The sequence below is a fragment of the Grammomys surdaster genome, unplaced genomic scaffold, assembly GCF_004785775.1.
Source record: "Grammomys surdaster isolate TR1022 unplaced genomic scaffold, NIH_TR_1.0 125769, whole genome shotgun sequence".
Taxonomy (NCBI): Eukaryota; Metazoa; Chordata; class Mammalia; order Rodentia; family Muridae; genus Grammomys; species Grammomys surdaster.
In genome coordinates this window covers 945695-963126 of record NW_021620600.1, presented here as the reverse complement: position 1 = coordinate 963126, position 17432 = coordinate 945695, and the positions used below count along the sequence as shown (strand labels likewise).

General features: G+C 46.6%; 2 protein-coding genes across 3 annotated transcripts in view; one reads left to right on the top strand and one right to left on the bottom strand.

The window, feature by feature from the left end:
* Tulp2 (TUB like protein 2) overlaps window positions 1-3249 on the bottom strand; it is a 34614-nt gene extending 31365 nt beyond the window's left edge. Inside the window, exon 1 of one of the 2 annotated variants that reach the window (XM_028789023.1) lies at window positions 3031-3249. The gene's annotated coding sequence lies outside the window, so the exon portion shown is untranslated. The remainder of the gene's footprint in view (window positions 1-3030) is intronic. The other variant, XM_028789024.1, reaches the window with a different exon arrangement.
* Dhdh (dihydrodiol dehydrogenase) lies at window positions 899-13223 on the top strand. Its single transcript, XM_028789026.1, has 7 exons — window positions 899-994; window positions 1650-1761; window positions 2595-2758; window positions 7189-7441; window positions 9495-9619; window positions 12177-12324; window positions 12553-13223. Exons 1-7 carry the CDS (start codon window positions 905-907, stop codon window positions 12660-12662), a joined length of 1002 nt encoding a protein of 333 aa, XP_028644859.1. The 5' UTR covers window positions 899-904; the 3' UTR covers window positions 12663-13223.
* Window positions 13224-17432: the final 4209 nt, after the last annotated feature.

Genomic DNA, 17432 nt, shown 5'->3' with positions numbered 1-17432 from the left:
CCTCCTCCTCCTCCTCCTCCTCCACTACCACCATCACCAGCACTACCACTTTTCTTTCTTTCTTCTTAATTTATTTTATGTGTTTAAGAGTTTTGTCTGTATGAATGCATATGTAGCATGTGCATGGCTGGTGTCCACAGAGGACAGAAGAAGGCACGGGATCTCTTGGAAGATGGTTGCAAGCTGCCGTGTGGGATGGAACTTGGGTCCTCTTAACTGCTGAGCCATCTCTCCAGCCACTAAAACATCCTCTTCTGACTTCTGAAGGTATCAGACATGCACACAGTACACATACACACATGCAGGCAACACAGACACACACAGACACAAACACGAGCAACAAAAACAAAGCCAGTGGGTCCCTATTGGCTGTGCCTAGCTGGATTTGACATGGCTGTGCACCCTTCTGCAGAAATAAAACTTTCTGCCTTTTCAGAAATACTTTGGATCCTGTGGTCATTTTCTCGAGATCACAGACTATAACAATCAAAACCCTTTCTCTAAATAAAAAGTAAAAGGACACCTTTTAAAAGACAGGCATGGTGACGTAAGCCTGTATCTAGGCAATCAAGAAATTGATGCAGGATTGCCTTGAGTTTGTGGTCAGCAGCCTTGGCTATATTCTGAATTGCAGGCCAGCCTGGGCAAGGGAAGGACGGGGAGAAGAGGGGAAGGAGGAGAAGGGAGAGAGAGGGTGAGAGAGCTCGAGCGAGTTAGAGCGGAAAGCGTTGGAGAAATGACTGTTTCGCTCACACCCAAGTCCTCAGTCGTGTCCCTAAGGGTCAAAGTGTTAACCTGAGCCCAAGCTCGGAGAGCAGAGTCCTGCAGCTCCGACAGAAGCTGCCGCCTGTGCGCGTCCTTGCGTTGGCCCCTCCTCCAGCCCCGCAGGCAGAAGACGTCGAAAATGGCGCTGCGCTGGGGAATCGTGTCGGCTGGCTTAATTGCCAGCGACTTTACCAGCGTGCTGAGCTCACTGCCTCCCTCGGAGCACCAGGTGCACCTCCCTTGGAAGACACGGGTCTGAGGGAAGAGAGGAGCCGGGGGTCTAAGGAAGAATCCCTAGTCCAAGGATCGAGGGAGGAGAGTCCCTAGGTCTAAGATAGGCAGTGACTCTAGAAGAGAAGGGGCCCCTTCGTCTGGTCCCCAAGACCACAAGAGGCTTGTTTTCAGTTCCCTCCTCCTCTTCACCTCAGTCTTGTAAACTGTGCTTGAGGTTTGCAGGGGGTGGGGTCTCAGCTGCTGGGTTGTGAAGCCATTGTGCAGTCGGAGACTGAATCCTGGCTCGCTCATTCAGAGACTCCCTTTTTCTCTTTATTCAGTCTTCCCCTGTACCAAGCACAGCCTAAGGCTGGCTTTCCACCGTCCATCTGCTTCCCCTCCCCGACAGTAATATCTTCCCTAGCCATCTTGGAGGAGGCCACGCTCCCACTGCAGCCTCCTCCATTGCTTTCGTCTCCTCTACTTTATCTTCCACGCCTTTCTTTTCTTTTCTTCTTCTTTTTTTCTTGTTAGTTTGTTTTTTGTTTTGTTTTTTGTTTTGTTTTGTTTTTGAGACAGGGTTTCTCTGTACAGCCCTGGCTGCCCTGGAACTCACTCTGTAGACCAGGCTGGCCTCAAACCATATCTCAACCCTTTGAATCCAACACTAGGTGGTAGCGGTAGCTGCGAGGGACCTGAACCGGGCGGAGGAGTTTGCACAGAAATACAACATTCCTAAGGCCTATGGCTCCTATGAGGAACTGGCCAAGGACCCAAATGTGGGTGAGTGCCCTGGACGGAGGTGGTCTAACCGTATAGCCCTGGGTGGCTTGAAACTTTACTATGTAGATCAGGCTGACCTCAGATTCACAGAGATCCACCTGCCTGGGTTTCCAGTTTCTAAGGTGTGGGCTAGCATGGCTGGTCTCCAATTGGTGGTCCTCCTGCCTCAGCTTCTCAAAAGTGTAACTGTCTTTTGCTATTTTGTGAGTTCTTTCTCCCACCGTTCTCCACCTCTTCTTCCTTCCTGTCAGTGCCCTAACACTAGATAAGAGAAAAAAAAAAAAGGACCAAGAGGGAAGAAAGAGATCCCTGAATAAAGTCGGGGTGGGGGAGGATGTTATCAGTAACCTACTTCTTGCTGATTATGGGCAAGTTTGATTATCCTTATCAGAATATCTAATTTCATTTTGTTTCTTCTTTGTGCATGACTATTTAACAAGCCTCAACCAGCAACCCACCTCTGGGGGCCCTAGCATTTATATCCCCTCTGAAAAGTCACCAGAATTCCAAATATCACACAGTCACAGAAACTCTCTGCAGCTGGCAGAACCACACACACCTCTGCTAGAGCACGAGGCATATCATACTCACCTGCTGTGGACAGTATGGAGCAGCCCCATATCCCACACCTGGGATTAAAATGAAAATGGATTCTTCTGTGTTTTTTAAAGAAACCAAAATTTCTAAATTGTCACTACCCAAAAGCTTGGTAGTCTCTTCCCAATTAGACTACTAGGACTGTATTCACAGCCTTGTCCCTGAACACTGGCGGCCAGGCCTCTTGTTGACAGGGCTGCTGACCTCCCTTCTTTCCTTCCGTCTTCCTACCCCAGAGGTGGCCTACATTGCCACCCAGCACCCCCAGCACAAGCCAGTGGTACTGCTCTGCCTGGCGGCAGGCAAGGCTGTCCTTTGCGAGAAACCCATGGGCGTGAATGCAGCAGAAGTTCGGGAGATGGTTGCCACAGCCCGTTCTCAGGGCGTCTTCCTTATGGAGGTAAGCCTGGAGAGGCCCCTCTCACTCTATACAGCACCGTCTGCCAGTACTAAACATGGTTGCCCAGGTTTGCCCACAGTCAAAATACACCACTACCACACACACAAAAGGATCACAATCTCTGTGTTGGCCAGGATGCAACTGAATCTATCATCTAGTCACAGACTCAAGATCATTTCTCCCCACTTGAAGGAAAAGTATTTATTTAGAAAGCAAGAAAACCAAAGAAGATAGAGGCCATTTTGCTTAGGGGTTGCTGGGGCAAGACTTACCTAGGGAGTCACAGGGAGGCGTGTCAGGCAGAGCTCAGGAGAGTTCCATGGCATTGCAGGAGCTCAGCTTTCCAGATGCACCCATGCTTTTACGGCAGGTTACTGCTGGCTTTGTGGACCTAAGGAACCCACAGATAAGAACAGTGACTCAGCCTTTGTATCCTCCACTCCCAGGAAGAGTTAGACAACGGCACGCAAAAAGCTTCCTTCTCCCGGAGAACAGGAGAGCAATATCAGGAGATAATGAAAGGCTACTTTCTCAGAATTCCATCCTTGATACAGGGGAGGTAACATCCGCAGCAAGGGAGGCTTTAACTCCTTACATGGCTCTGGTCATCTACAGCAAAGCTTATGGGGGACTCAGAATTTACCACCAAACTGTAGGACTTTCAAAATACTGATTTTTTAAAAAAGACCCTTTAGCTGGGCAGTGGTGGCACATGCCTTTAATCCCAGCACTTGGGAGACAGAGGCAGGCAGATTTCTGAGTTCAAGGCCATCCTGGTCTACAGAGTGAGTTCCAGGATAGCCAGAGCTACACAGAGAAACCCTGTCTCAACCCCTCTCCCCCCAAAAAGACCCTTTATATTAGAGTTATTCATTTGATTTAATTTGCCATGTGTATATTTGGTGCCCACAGAGGTTAGAAGTTGGTGTCAGATGCCCCAGACCTGAAGGGGTTGTGAGTACCATGTAGCTGGCTGGTAGGAGGCAAACCTGGGTCCTCTCCTCTACAGGAACAAGTGCTCTTAAGCACTGAACTGTTCTCTCCAGCCCCTGACTAAAGTCAACCAAGAAGAGATCAGGTGTTTAACTTGAGCACTCAGGAAGTAGAGGCAGATGGTTCTCTCTGAGTTTGAATCCAGCCTTGTCTACACAGCAAATGTCTGGCCAGCTAGAGCTACACAGTGAGACCCTTGTCTCAAAAAGGAAGAAGGAAGGAAGGAGGGAGGCAGGCAGCCAGCCAGCCAATCAACTTAGAGGTACTGAAGAGATGCTGGCATGTAACTCAGTGGACAGAGTGCTTGCCTGGGTTCCATCCCCAGGACCACATGAAGCAGTGTGGTGCTTCACTGCTGTCATCTCAGCACTGGGAAGGAGGCGGAGGCAGGAGGATAAGAATTCGAGGCTGTTCAGCATGGTAGTGAATGCTTTTAATCTTAGCACTCGGATCTGTCTGTCCTAAGACAGACAGACAGAGTTCCAAGATCATGTCATCTCATTTGTTTAAGGCTGGAACTGAAGAGAACACTGGATGCTCTTCCAGAGGACCAGAGTTCAGTTCTCAGCACACACACAGTTCACAGCCATCTGTAACTACAGTTTCATGGGGTTTTGGAAGCCCATGTGTATACACAGATTCACAAATAAAATGAAACTTTATTTAATAAAGTGCAAGGTTATTTCCACTTCATAAAGAGCTGAATTACATGAATCCCTTTCTCAGAGGAAAACGAAGTCACCCCAAAATTAGGTCAGCAGAACTATGCAAGGATCATGCTGTCATAATCCTGAGCAAACTCGGCAGAATTTGCTCAGACAGTGTGGGATGTGCTTTAGCCTTCAGGTTAGATCTTAGGGGAAAGAGAAGAGAGAAGGTTTGGAAAGAGGAAGAGAAGAATTTCTTTTCCTCTCCCTCCCTCCCTCCCTCCCTCCTTCCCTCCCTCCCTCCCTCCCTCCCTCCCTCCCTCCTTCCCTCCCTTCCTTTTGAGATAGTGTTGCTCTACTTAGCCCTGGCTCTTGGCTCTCCTGGAATTCGCTATGTAGAAGACCAGGTTGGCCTCAAATTCTCAAATTCCTAGTAGTCCACCTGCCTCTGTTTCTGTTGGGGTCCAGCCTTGACACAGGATTAGAGTTCTTAACTGGAAGCAGCGATATCTGGAAGGCACATAATAAACAGACACAGACTGCTTTTGGGGTACAAACAGGCAAGTTCTCAAGGCTTACATTTTCTCTCTTGTCTCTCTCACTCTCTCCTTTCTTTCTCTCTCACTCATTCGCTTGCAGCTTGAGACTACACAGACTCTGCATTCTCCTGTGCACTCTGCTTTTCCCCTGTGCGCTTTTCTTTTCAGGAACTCCCACACTCCTACACACCTCTGTGCGTTCCCCTTTCACTCACACATACACTCTTTTTTTTTCCCCAATGTAGTTCTTCATTTTAATGTCAAGTTTAAAAAATAAAAATCAGATAACCATTCAAACAAGCACCTCCAATAGTGGAAGGATGGCAGCTTAGCCAGTAGCCTAGGACAGGCAGCTGGCACTCTGCAGGCTCAGTGGACATTGGCTGCAGTCTACCTCACTAACCCTGGGGGCAGACATGATTTGTCCTGCGTTTCCCAGAGCAAAGGGCAGACTGGCCTGGTGGGCATAGTTGGCCCCAACACAGGTTCTTCTTGGCAAGCAATAGGCAACCCAGGCTCACAGTGGCCTGGCATGTGGTTCACAAAGCCAGGGAGCTGCCTTGCACACACACACTTTTCACACACACCTCACACACCACATGCATTCCCCTTTCACTCACACATACATTCTCCTCACACTCTCTCTCTCTCATTCTCTCCACTCACTCTTCACATTCTCTCTCTTCACCTTATATTCTCTCTTCACTCACTCTTTACACACACCTCACTCTCACCTCACTCACTTTTCACTCTCTCTCCACTTGCACTCTCATCTTTTTCTTGCCCGAGTCTTTTATTGATATTCCAAAAGCAGGTAGAAAAAAAGACATTGTACAATCATTGCCAAATCAAATTCAAGAGAATAACCTCATCCTACAAAGAATTAAGAATTACAATTGTTCCCCAAAGTTTCAAGCTTCCCTGTTCCCAGGCCAAAATATACCAATTACAATCTTATCATTATTTAAACTTTAACTTTTAACGTATTACACTTCAGACCTCAGAGCTCCAAGGTCAGCTACTTGCATTTTCCTGTGAAGCTCTAATGATAAATGACATGGGCAAAGCTGCCAGGCAGTGGCCGGAAAGAGTCAAATTAACCCTTAACTCAGTAGTTCCACTAGCTTTCTACTTATGAACACTGCACACGATGACTCTCCTAAGACTCCCAGTGTTTTTGGCTTAGTTTTACTAGTATATAATTTTATGTATCTATATTTCTGTACCTAGGTACCACTCTTAAATGTTGTGCAAAACTTATTTCAAAACTTTAGTAGTTTTTTTCCTTTCTCAGGGTCCCAATGTTGGCTCTATTTCATTTTCTAATAATTTCTTCAAACCTTCTTTGCAAGTCAAGCATTAGTCAGGAACTACCATTGTGCAGTTATTGCATTGTTTCCAAGATGAGAACACACAGCATGCACCTGGGCCATTAGGACTGTGCTGTGCTGTGCCCCATGCCTCAATTTTTAATTGTTTAAGAATCATTACATCAAGGAACATCTAGTTTCACAGAATTCACCAGAGCAGAAGGAGAAAGAAATAGGAAAGTCATATATAATAGATAATTATGCACACCAAGGCCAACTGAAAAGCAGCCACACACAAATGAAATTTACACAGCCATTGTCCAGGGCTAAGGTTAGGAGAAATGGGAACAACTTTTTTTTTATAAAGAGCTTCCACAGGCTACTGAGATGTCTCCATCCCCGCCTGCTGCTGGCAGTCTGTGTCATGGTATGCTGTTCCCAGCATGTCTCCAGAGCTCGATGAGTAAAGGCGTGTACTGCTATGCCCACCAATATAGTTTTTAAAGGGCTAGAGATGTTTTGAGACTCTGGGTTAAGGCCCACCTGCCCAAGGAATAGCGCTGCCTACAGTAGGCTGGGCACGCCTACAGCAGTTAAAATCAAGGCACTCCCTCACAGACATGCCGACAGGGCAATCTGATCTAGGCAGCTCCTCCATTGAGACTCACTTTTGCTACACAGTATGCTGGAAGACAGCCTGGGCTGCATAATATCCTGTCTTTAAAAAAAAATGTGTACGGGACAGAGACGGTTGGTACTTGAAACCTGAGGTGATGGTCCCCGTGGGAAAGGTCAGCACATTGTACTGGGGGCTCTTGCTATGGAGAGATAACTGTGTTTTGGATAGGGGGAGCAGTGGCTATCCCTCGCTAAGGGAGGTGTGGCTGATTACCTCAGTACTGATTCCTCCATTTCCTTGGGTTCGTCTCTCCGGTCTGCAGGCCATTTGGAGCCGTTTTTTTCCTGCCATGGAGGCTCTGCAGGAAGTTTTGGTCCAAGGAACTATCGGAGACCTACGAGTGGCCCGGGCAGAATTTGGGGTTGATTTAAGATCTGTACCCCGGGCCACATCCTGGAACCAGGCCGGAGGTGGTCTGCTGGACCTAGGTATCTACTGTGTCCAGTTCCTCTCCATGGTCTTTGGTGCACAGAAACCAGAGAAGATTTCAGCTGTGGGGAGGATTCATGAAACAGGTACTTCATAGTTTCGAATGACTGGCTGTAGGAGGCATTCTCTCTCCAATCTCCTGCCCCCTCCTTCGCCCCAGCAAATCGAGTTCGACAGCTGGAGGAACTTCCTGGAGGGATAACGCACCTAGACAAGTAAAGAACTACCATTCCCAGAATCGCTAGTGGCACATATGCACATGGTTTAAGCAAGTAGCTGCCCCATGGCATTCTGGGAAATGCAGTTCAAAGAACTAACATCCCGGGAAATGTGGGCGGGGCCCAACATCTCTTTCAGAATCCTCTGAAACTCATCTTGTGCTCCTTTTCACACAGGCCAGTTCTTTAATGGGCTCTCATGTGATCTGAGACTGGACAGATGATTCTTAATTACTTGACTGGTCAAATGTTAATAATAAGGGTGTTAGTGGGAGTTAATGAGGAATTAAATAACTGTTAAGGCAAATGAGCAACAGTTAAGAAATACAAACAGTTGACTCCTGGCAGTAAGGGTGCATGCCTTTAATCCCTGTGCTGGCACAGGCAGGCAGATCTACGTGAATTCAAGGCCAACCTGGTCTACAAAGCGAGTTCCAGGACAACCAGGGTTATAAAGACTGAAACCTTGTCTTGAAAACAAAACAAACAATTTTTTTTGTGTGTGTATGGCTGTTTTGCTTCCCTGCCAGGTGCCCTCCAGAAGATCTCTTGAAACCAGATCTCTTGAAACTAGAGTTGCAGACCTTTGAGAGCTGCCAGTGGGTGCTGGTAACTGAACCTGGGTCCTCTGTGAGAGCAGCTGGTTCTCTTAATTCCTGAGCCATCTCTCCAGCCTCCTAGCTTTCTTTTGAAGTAGTAAATAGAACCCAGAGCCTGAGCATACCACAAAAGAGACCTGACTTCTTTCTTTTTAGCACTCTTTGTTGGTTTGTTAATATATTTTATTTTATTTTATTTTATAAACAAAGCTTACTAGCCTCAAACTCACAGAGATTTGCCTACTTCTGCCTCCCAAGTACTGGAATTAAAGGTCTATGTCATCATGCCTAGCACTGTGAACTCGGTTTTTGTTTTTTTGGGGGTGGGGTGGGCACAGGGTTCAAGACAGAGTTTCTGTTTATATAGCCCTAGCTGTCCTGGAATTTACTCTATAGACCAGCTGTGCTTGAACTTAATTAAAGGATCCTCCTGTCTCTGCCTCCTGAGTGTTGGGATTAAAGGAGTGCACCCCTACCCTGCCTGTTTTTTGGTTGTTTTGGTTTTTTAAAGATTTATTTTATTTTCATCTGTGTGTGTGTGTGCGCGTGCGCGCGCGCGCGCGCTATGTGAGTGCAGAGGTCAGAGGAGGAATGGGATCCCTTGAAACTGGAGTCACAGACAGTTGTGAATTGAACCCACATATTCGACAAGAGCAGCAAAGGCTCTCACCCACGGAGCCATCCCTTCAGTCCTGAGAGATAACTCAGATACCATACAATTACTCCTTCAAAATACATAATTAGCTCAGGGTACTGTGGTTCAGGAGTTACCCCAGCCTTTAGGAGAAGGAGGTAGGAAGACACCATGAGTTCAGAGCCAGCCTGGATTGCACAGCGAGACCCTGTCCTATAAAACAAAGCAGGCCAGGCGAGATGGCTCAGCGGGTCAAAGGTGTCTACCATGGAAGCCTCAAGAACAGAGTTAGGTCCCCAGAATTCAGGAAAAGATGGAAAGGGAGAATTCCCCAGAGTCATATAACCTCCACCCATGTGCTGCGGCACATGTCCCTCTGCATGCACAACATACTCACTAACAATAAATTAGAAATGTAAAAGCCAACACTGTTCAGTCAAGCATGGTGGTGTCTGCCTGTAATCCCAGCTCTTGGGAAATGAAGGGGATCAGGAGACAATTGTCTAATACATAGGAAGTCTGGGATGAGCTTGTGCGCCTGGAGATTCTGTCTCCAACAAACAGAACCCAGCAACACCAACAAAAACAAAACAACAGCACACAGGCCATGTGTCTGGGCCAATGTTGGAGAGATGTGTAGTCTGACTCAGGCCTCAGCCCCATGCTGACTTGTAAGCCTTCTTTGCAGGTGTGGACGACACTGTCAGTGTGCTACTTCAGTACCCAGGAGGGGTTCATGGTAGCTTCACCTGCAGCATCTCCTCGAGCCTCACCAACACAGCGTATGTGAATGGTACTAAGGGCATGGCCCAGGTGAGACATCACATCCCAGGGGACCCTGTGCAGCAGCCATCAGAGGGGATGCCTGGAGCTGCAGTAACCTTTTTCTTACCATGCTTCTGAGAGGCTCAAACCCATTAACAACCAAGCCAGGGGATGGGGGTTGGGTCTTGGAAGCCACAGTCCCATACCCTCAGGCCTTAGGATAAACGGATTCTTCTTATGTATGGGTTTTGGTGCTAGGAATGGAAGCCTAGCCTTCCTGAGTGCTAAGCGTGTGCTCTACCACCCAGTCACTCTCCAGCCCCACGTTCCTCCTTGCTGTATGTGCTGCTTTCCCTACTCCTGTGAGCACACATCCGACTGAAGGGACGCTTTGTTTGGCTCAGGGTTTCTGTTTCATGGGGAAGGCGTGGAGGATGAGCCAGTTTGGTCTGGAACTATGGAAGCTTTCCATACAGCATGTTCACACCATGGTAGTGAGCAAGCAGTGTAGTGAGAATTTTGGATTCTTTAAAACAAAACAAAACACAGAAATAGGAATGTGCTGTCATTTTACACCCTGTTGTGAGGCTGCTTCAGACTGTCCACAGCAGCTGACTAGGATTTGCCTCGTGCTTTGGCAGGGGCGTGATTTTGCCAGCTGTAGAGAGCTTCTGCGATTGTGTGACATTTGGGATTCTGGGGACTTTTCAGAGGGTGGATGGTTGGTTAGTTGTGATGATTTTGGCTGGGTAAGCAGTCATGTGCAAAGAAGAAGCAAGAAGACATTAGATGGTGAAGATCAAATCTGCCCCAGGGAGCTTGATGCCCCTAATCAGCAGGGAGGCGTCTAACAATACCGTAGCATCCTTTCCCTTCTATACTTCTTTCCTCTACTATCTAGTGTTAGGGGCTTGAAAGGATGGAAGAAAAAGGGGAGAAGTGTGGAAGAGAGAAAACCCACAAAGTAGCAAAGACAGGCTACAAAGCTGTCTTAGCCCTGCCTCAGAATTCACAACTTTCTGAAATAGCTCCACCTGCTGGAAGCCATGTGTACAAACGTCTGATTCTGTGAACAGTCGAGGTTCCAAACATTATGCCAGCCTAGAACATTCCAGCTGCATGTGTGATCTTTCTTTCTAGTTGTTTCCAGACACTATGTATCTATCACTAGAGGTCAGGTTTTCCTGAAATAAATCCTGATTCTGGTCTGAAGGTGTGGCTCAGTGGAAGGCTTGGATAGCATATATGGTACCCTGCACTTGACACCTAGCTGCCAAAGAAAGGAAGTCCTGCTGGCCTAGAGGTGCAGGGAGAATGACAAGTTCCAGGCCATCCTGGGCTACAGAGGGATTTCAAGGGCAGTCTGGGCTACTTAACCAGACCCTCAAAAGTAAAAAGTACAAAGGGAATCTGGAGACACAGGGTAATGATCTGGCTTAGAATCCTAGAGTGAGGAGCTGTAGGCATGGCTCAGTTGTAGAGGTCTTTTTTTAGTGTGTACCTGATAGTGTGTTTGATCCCTAACACTTCAATAAAAATTTTTTTTAAAGATTTATTATATACCTATACATACATATGAGTACACTGTGGCTGTCTTCAGACACACCACCAGAAGAGGGCATTGGATCCCATTACAGATGGTTGTGAGCTACCATGTGGTTGCTGGGAATTGAACTCAGGAAGAGCAGTCAGTGCTCTTAACCGCTGAGCTATCTCTCCAGCCCCCTTAATAAACAGTTTGTAATGAAAGAAATCCTCTATATAACAAGTTAAACTATAGAATAATTTGAGCCTTTCCCTGTGTTTTGAGGGACTTTACCCATCCTGCCCTCATGTCCCAGCTGTCATCTGTGTTTCTGTTCTGTCCTACAAGTAGGCCGAGGGCTAGTTTAACTTCCAGGTCATCTACCAGATATGAAGGAAGATGTTGTATGGAAATCAGGTATGATCATACACACTCGTAACCTCAGGCAGAATCAGAAGTCCAAGAGCAACCTCAGCTTCACAGAGAGTTGGGGGTCCAACCTGGGCTACATGAGACTTTGCCTCGAAATTTAAAAAAAAAAAAAAGGGATGGGAACCAAGAATGATGATACCAAGCCGGGCAGTGGTGTCTTACACCTTTAATCCCAGCCCTTGGGAGGCAGAGGCAGGCGGATTTCTGAGTTCGAGGCCAGCCTGGTCTACAGAGTGAGTTCCAGGATAGCCAGGGCTACACGGAGAAACCCTGTCTCAAAAAACCAAACCAAAACAAAACAAAAAAAAAATGATGATACCAGCTTGTAGTGCTAACACCCAGGACACTGTGGTAGTAAGCCTTCACTACATGGCAGAAGGAGCTCCTGGTCTTCAGGTCTAAGGTCCTTTGATTCTGGGGAGACAACGACAGATCTTAGTATGACAGGGCCATTGCTAAGGAACAAACTATTCAGCCTCAATTCAGGTAGAAGGCAAGCCTGAGCCTCACAGATTGAGCGGGAGTAAATGCTTAGCTCGCAGGTGCCAGAGCTGGTCCCTGGGTACCACTCGGTGTGTTGTCCGGAGTAAAGTCCCTGAGCCTTGTTGGAAAGGGCCAACAGAGTAGTCACTTGTTATCTTCCTCCAGATTCTCAAAACATGGTGCCCAACAGAGCTGGTGGTGAATGGCGAGCGTAAGGAGTTCCCTCCGCCTGCCCTCGGGAAAGAGTACAATTTTTTAAATGGATCATGCTTGCTCTATGAAGCCAACCACGTCCGGGAGTGCCTTCGTAAAGGTGAGGAGGGGTGGAGGACTGCACTGGGACTAGGTCTGAGGGGGATATTGTGTTCTAGCCTGTCCTGAAGCACAGGCAGCTATTTAGAACTACATCTCCCAGGATTCAGAGGGATATCTGCCTTCTCAAACCACCCTGCCTATGGCATAAAGACTTCTGGGAATCTTAGTCCTCCTGCTGTTTGATGCGTGAGCTTTAGACAGGTCTTCCTGTGGTCTCTCTTCCCAGGTCTTAAGGAGAGTCCTGTAGTTCCTCTTGCTGAGAGTGAGCTCCTGGCTGAAATCCTTGAGGAGGTGAGGAAGGCCATTGGAGTCACCTTCCCCCAGGATAAATGCTGATGCACCTCCTCTTCCTACGTGGTCCTCCTAACCTGACCCTCACTGCTTTGGTTTTGTTTTGTTTGTAAAACAGCCTGTTCTCGGGTTGCAGAGCGTCCCTTTCTGGGTGTGGAGGCCAGTTTTCATGAGTCAGGGTCTGAAGAGGAGATATGGAGTCAGCAGGATACAGACACAGGAAGCTTCTTTTAGGCCAATAGGTTCTCTCTTTACTTTAGGAGAAAACACACGTGCACACGTGCGTACACACACACACACACACACACACACACACACACACACACGGCATATGGAGTCTCTGCAGGATTAAGTTCCTCCTCCCCACTTAAAGCCAGACAAAACAGCCTCGTTAGGGGACTGGGATCCACAGGCAGGCAACAGAGTCAGAAACTAAAAAGTAATCATAAAAATCTTAAAAGAATCACAAATCTAAACTTTTATATAAAAAACAGTCATTTATACTTTAAATACTCAGGGTGCATACTTATACATTAACAATTTTTGTTGTTGGTGGTGGGTTTTTTCTGTTGTTTTTTTCAGACAGGGTTTCTCTGTGTAGCTCTGGCTGTCCTGGAACTCACTCTGTAGACCAGGCTGTCCTCAAACTCAGAAATCTGCCTGCCTCTGCCTCCCAAGTGCTGGGATTAAAGGCGTGCACCACCACTGCCCTGCTAACAATTTTTTATTAAATCATATTTACTGTAAGATTTATTGTAAGATTTATTGTAAGATCACACTGTGAACCCCAAGATCATGGTATTGACTGGGAAAAAAACTGTTTCTGATTGTGGTGTGCCTCAGCCCTTAGCATACACACCTTTAATTCCAAACAATGAAGATAAAGTTAGTTTGTAGAAGGAAGCACTCATGTTTGAAAGTGATGTCTAGTTGAGTGGCAGACAAAGTGACGAATCAGATTTGACAGAATAGGATACGCCCAACTTCCATGAGAACAGAGAGGAAAGAGAGACTGCTTTAAGAGAAAGCAAGAGACAGAGATCAGAAGGAGGGAAGCAGTTTGCCTGGAGAATTTTACAGAGACAGGCTTAAGAGAGAACAAGTGAAGCTAGACACAAGTGAAGACAGAACAAAGCCAGAGGAGCAACTCAGTTAGAAGCTGAGAGAAGCCAGATTGAATCAGTAAGCTTAGAAAGGGTTTGAACCAGAAGAGTTGAGTTGAATCAGCCATCCAGAGTTCAGAAAGAAAAAGGGTGAGCTTATTCAACAGTAAGTCTCAGAAGCTGAAAGCATTGTAGACCTAGATAAGATTGTACAGAGGCTAGAAGCTTCCAGGCCTAGGCTCAACTATCAAGAGTGTGCCTTTCTGAAATTTAAATTGTTCCCCAAGATTTCCTACATTAAAGCCATTAACAAAAACAACCTAACTATACTAACAATCTATATCTCTACATTCTTTTAAGTCTTGTGACTGAATCATCAATCTGTCCGGCAGCAATGCTTGAAAATGATCAATCATTACTATTTTAAGAGTCAGTGACACTTGCTGGGGTGATCTTTATGTGCACTGTGTAGAGACTGTCTCTGTATCATTCAGAGCCGATTTCTGTGTTGGCAGGCCAGACTTTGATATTGATAAGCATCACTTGTCATAGTGTTTTGTAAACACTCCCTCCAGCACAGTCTGATTGATTTAATGAAAAGCTACATGCCCTATAGCTGAGGGAGGAGAAGAAAGGCAAGACTTCTGTGGAGAGTTAAGGACTCTGGGAAAGAATCTGAGGTGGGGAGGTTCACCAGCGAGACACAGAAGAAGCCAGATGTATGAAATTGAGGAAGGGGAACAAGCTACGTGGCAGACATAGATTAATATAAATGTGTTAGTTTAAGTTATAAGAGGTAGTTGGGAACAAATAAACTAAGGCCTAAAGCTTTCATAATTAATAAATGGTCTCTGTGTCATTCTTTGTGAGCTGACTGGCCTAGAAATCCTAACGGTGACAGACATTACCCAGTGAGGGGCTGGAACTCCCCTTAGAGTGTTCATACAACCCATAGATTATGGGCAAAGCGGTGACCTCAAGGGCAACAAGCAGAGGGAAACTTCATAATAGTGTCAAGTCCTCAGGATGTGTAGTCCTTGGGACTCTGCCTCTACCAGGCACACCCACGGTGATTGTGCTAACCACTGGGCGATCTTCCATGAGTTCTAAGGCTGTTGTTTGTTGTTCCCACACAGCCCCTGACGTGTGGGCTCCTGAAAGTCATCTTGCTTTTGTCTTTACTGTAAACCCTGTCTGTCCAGCCTCGACCTCACCAGGGTGCTTCTTTGGATGAATGAGTTTCCTAGTACAAGAGAACCTTGGTGATGGGGAGCCGAGGAATACCACAGTCACACCATACAGCACTCCTCACTCAGATTTCTAGAGGAGAAACCCATAATGGCAGCTACCTCTGACCAGAACTGAGACAGCACTGGGCTGGGCAGAGGATCAGGCTTTTATAGGGTCTTTGGAGAATGCACAGTGTGCTAGCAGTGAGGTACAGAGTAGCCAGGATTATTGTTTGGCCAATAACCCTGAGTCATGGGGTAGAGATTTCCAAGTCCCTAGTTTGGGGACAGGCAAGAGGCAGGGTGGTTTTCCACTGGCCTGTTACCCTACTATGAGAAGCCCAAGGTGGCCTTGAAGAAATATGGGATACCTAGTGACTAATATCTCCAGGATAGTACTGTCATGCTTGCTCATTCCTTGAGATTGGTTTCCTTGTTAGTACTGATTAAGGCTAAGTGTGATGCCGGGCGATGCTGGGTGATGCTGGGTGATGGTGTCGCACACCTTTAGTCCCAGAGGCAGGTGGATCTCTGTGTGTTTCAGGCCAGCCTGGTCTACAGAGGAAGTTCCAGGACAGTCAGGGCTACACAGAGAAACCCTGTCTCGGGTCTCAAAACACAAACAAATTGTAGATGCAGGTGCTGGAGCTCACAGCCTGCGTGAGTGGCACAGCAGAGCAAGTGTGTGGGTCACAGAACCTAGACTACACTCTCCAATACCCTCTCAACTGGCTAATGTCTCCTTATCAGGAAGCAAGAGACACTAAGTGTACTGCATCCTGCTTGACGGTGCTTCAGTGGGATAGTTTCAGCTTTAACAAAAACACAGAGCTTTGAGCTGGAAGGATGTCTCAGCAGTTAAGAACACTTGCTGTTCTAATAGGGACCACTGCAGTCAGGCTTACAGAGCTAACTCCAGTTTGAAAGACTCTGGCACCCTCTTCTGGTTGTCATGCACTCATGTGTACATATCCATTAACTAAAAATAAAACAAACCTTTAACTAAAATCACACCTTCCAATTCAGGGTTTTGCCCTTTAACTTCTATTATTATGGTGGCGAATACCCATTATCTTGATGGCAACTGTACTTTGGATTTCGTATCTTCCTTCCAGGTGAGTAGAACGTGATAATGAGGTACAGTGCTAACTCAGTCAAGGCATCAGAATGGGAAACTTGGGGCTGAGATGGAGGTCGGTTGGTTGTGCCTGCCTAGCACACACTGAACCCTGGGCTCAGTCCTCAGAACTTTATAAACTATGCATAGAGGTGTGTGCCTAAAAGCCTAGCACTTGGGAAGTGGAAACCCACAGGATCAGAGACTCAAATATGATCTGCGATGTCAGGATATCTAATTTCTTCTTGTTCCTTTTTTGTTCATGACTAACTACTGTGTCCATCAGCAACCAACAACCACCCACCAAACCTTTCAGGCCTCCAACATTTATATACCCTCTAAAAAGTCCCCAGACAATCTAAAGGAGCCTCATAGCCCATGCTTGAAATTAAAATGAAAACATATTCTTAAAATATTTCTGTTTTTTTTTTAAAGAAGCCAAAATCCCACAACTATCACAACACATGTGCACACCCACAGAGAAGAGAGGGGTAGGGCCAAGGCTCACTTGGAAAAGTACAGGTCACACATTTGAGAGCCAAGTTGGAACACAATAATCATGCATAAAAACCAGGGCATCTTTTGTGCTGTGATTTTTAGCGTTGTTAACTAGATAAGGCCTAGAATCACATAAGAAGAGTATCTTTGGGGGAGGGGCATGTTTTAGAGACAGGGTTTCTCTGTGTAACAGCCTGGCTGTCCTAGAACTCACTATGAAGACTGGTCTGGCCTTCAACTCAGAGAGATATGCCTACTTCTGCCTCCTGAGTGCTGGAACTAAAGGCGTACACTACCACACCTGACTAGGAAGAGAGTATTAAGGAAAGGAAGTCTAGATTAGGTTGATCTAGACTTGTTTGTGGGAATTCTCTTTGTTGATTGAAGTGCCAAGACTCAGCCCACTGTGGATGGCCCCATTCCCTAGGCAGGGGCCTCTGGACTGGGTAAGAGTGGAGAACATGAACTCAGCGTAGACATGTGCACATTCATCCACCACACTTTGCTATTGACCGTGGATGTACTGCGGTTAGGTCCTGCTGATGTGACTTCCTTGCTCTGGCTCCTCTTGAACTCATAGAGATGGTCCTGCATCTACCTCCTGGTTTCAAACCATGCACCTCGATGCCCAGATGGATTGATTGATTGATTGATTTAAAATTTTATTTCTTCATTTTTATTTCATGTGCATTTTTGTCTTGCCTACATGCGTGTCTGTGTGAGGGTGTCAGATCCTCTGAAAGAGGAGTTACAGACAGGTGTGAGCTGTCGTGTGAGTGCCGTGAAGTGAAGCTGGGTCCTCTGGAAGAGCAGCCAGTGCTCTTAACCGCTGCTGAGCCGTGTCTACAGCCTCCTAGATTTATTTTTA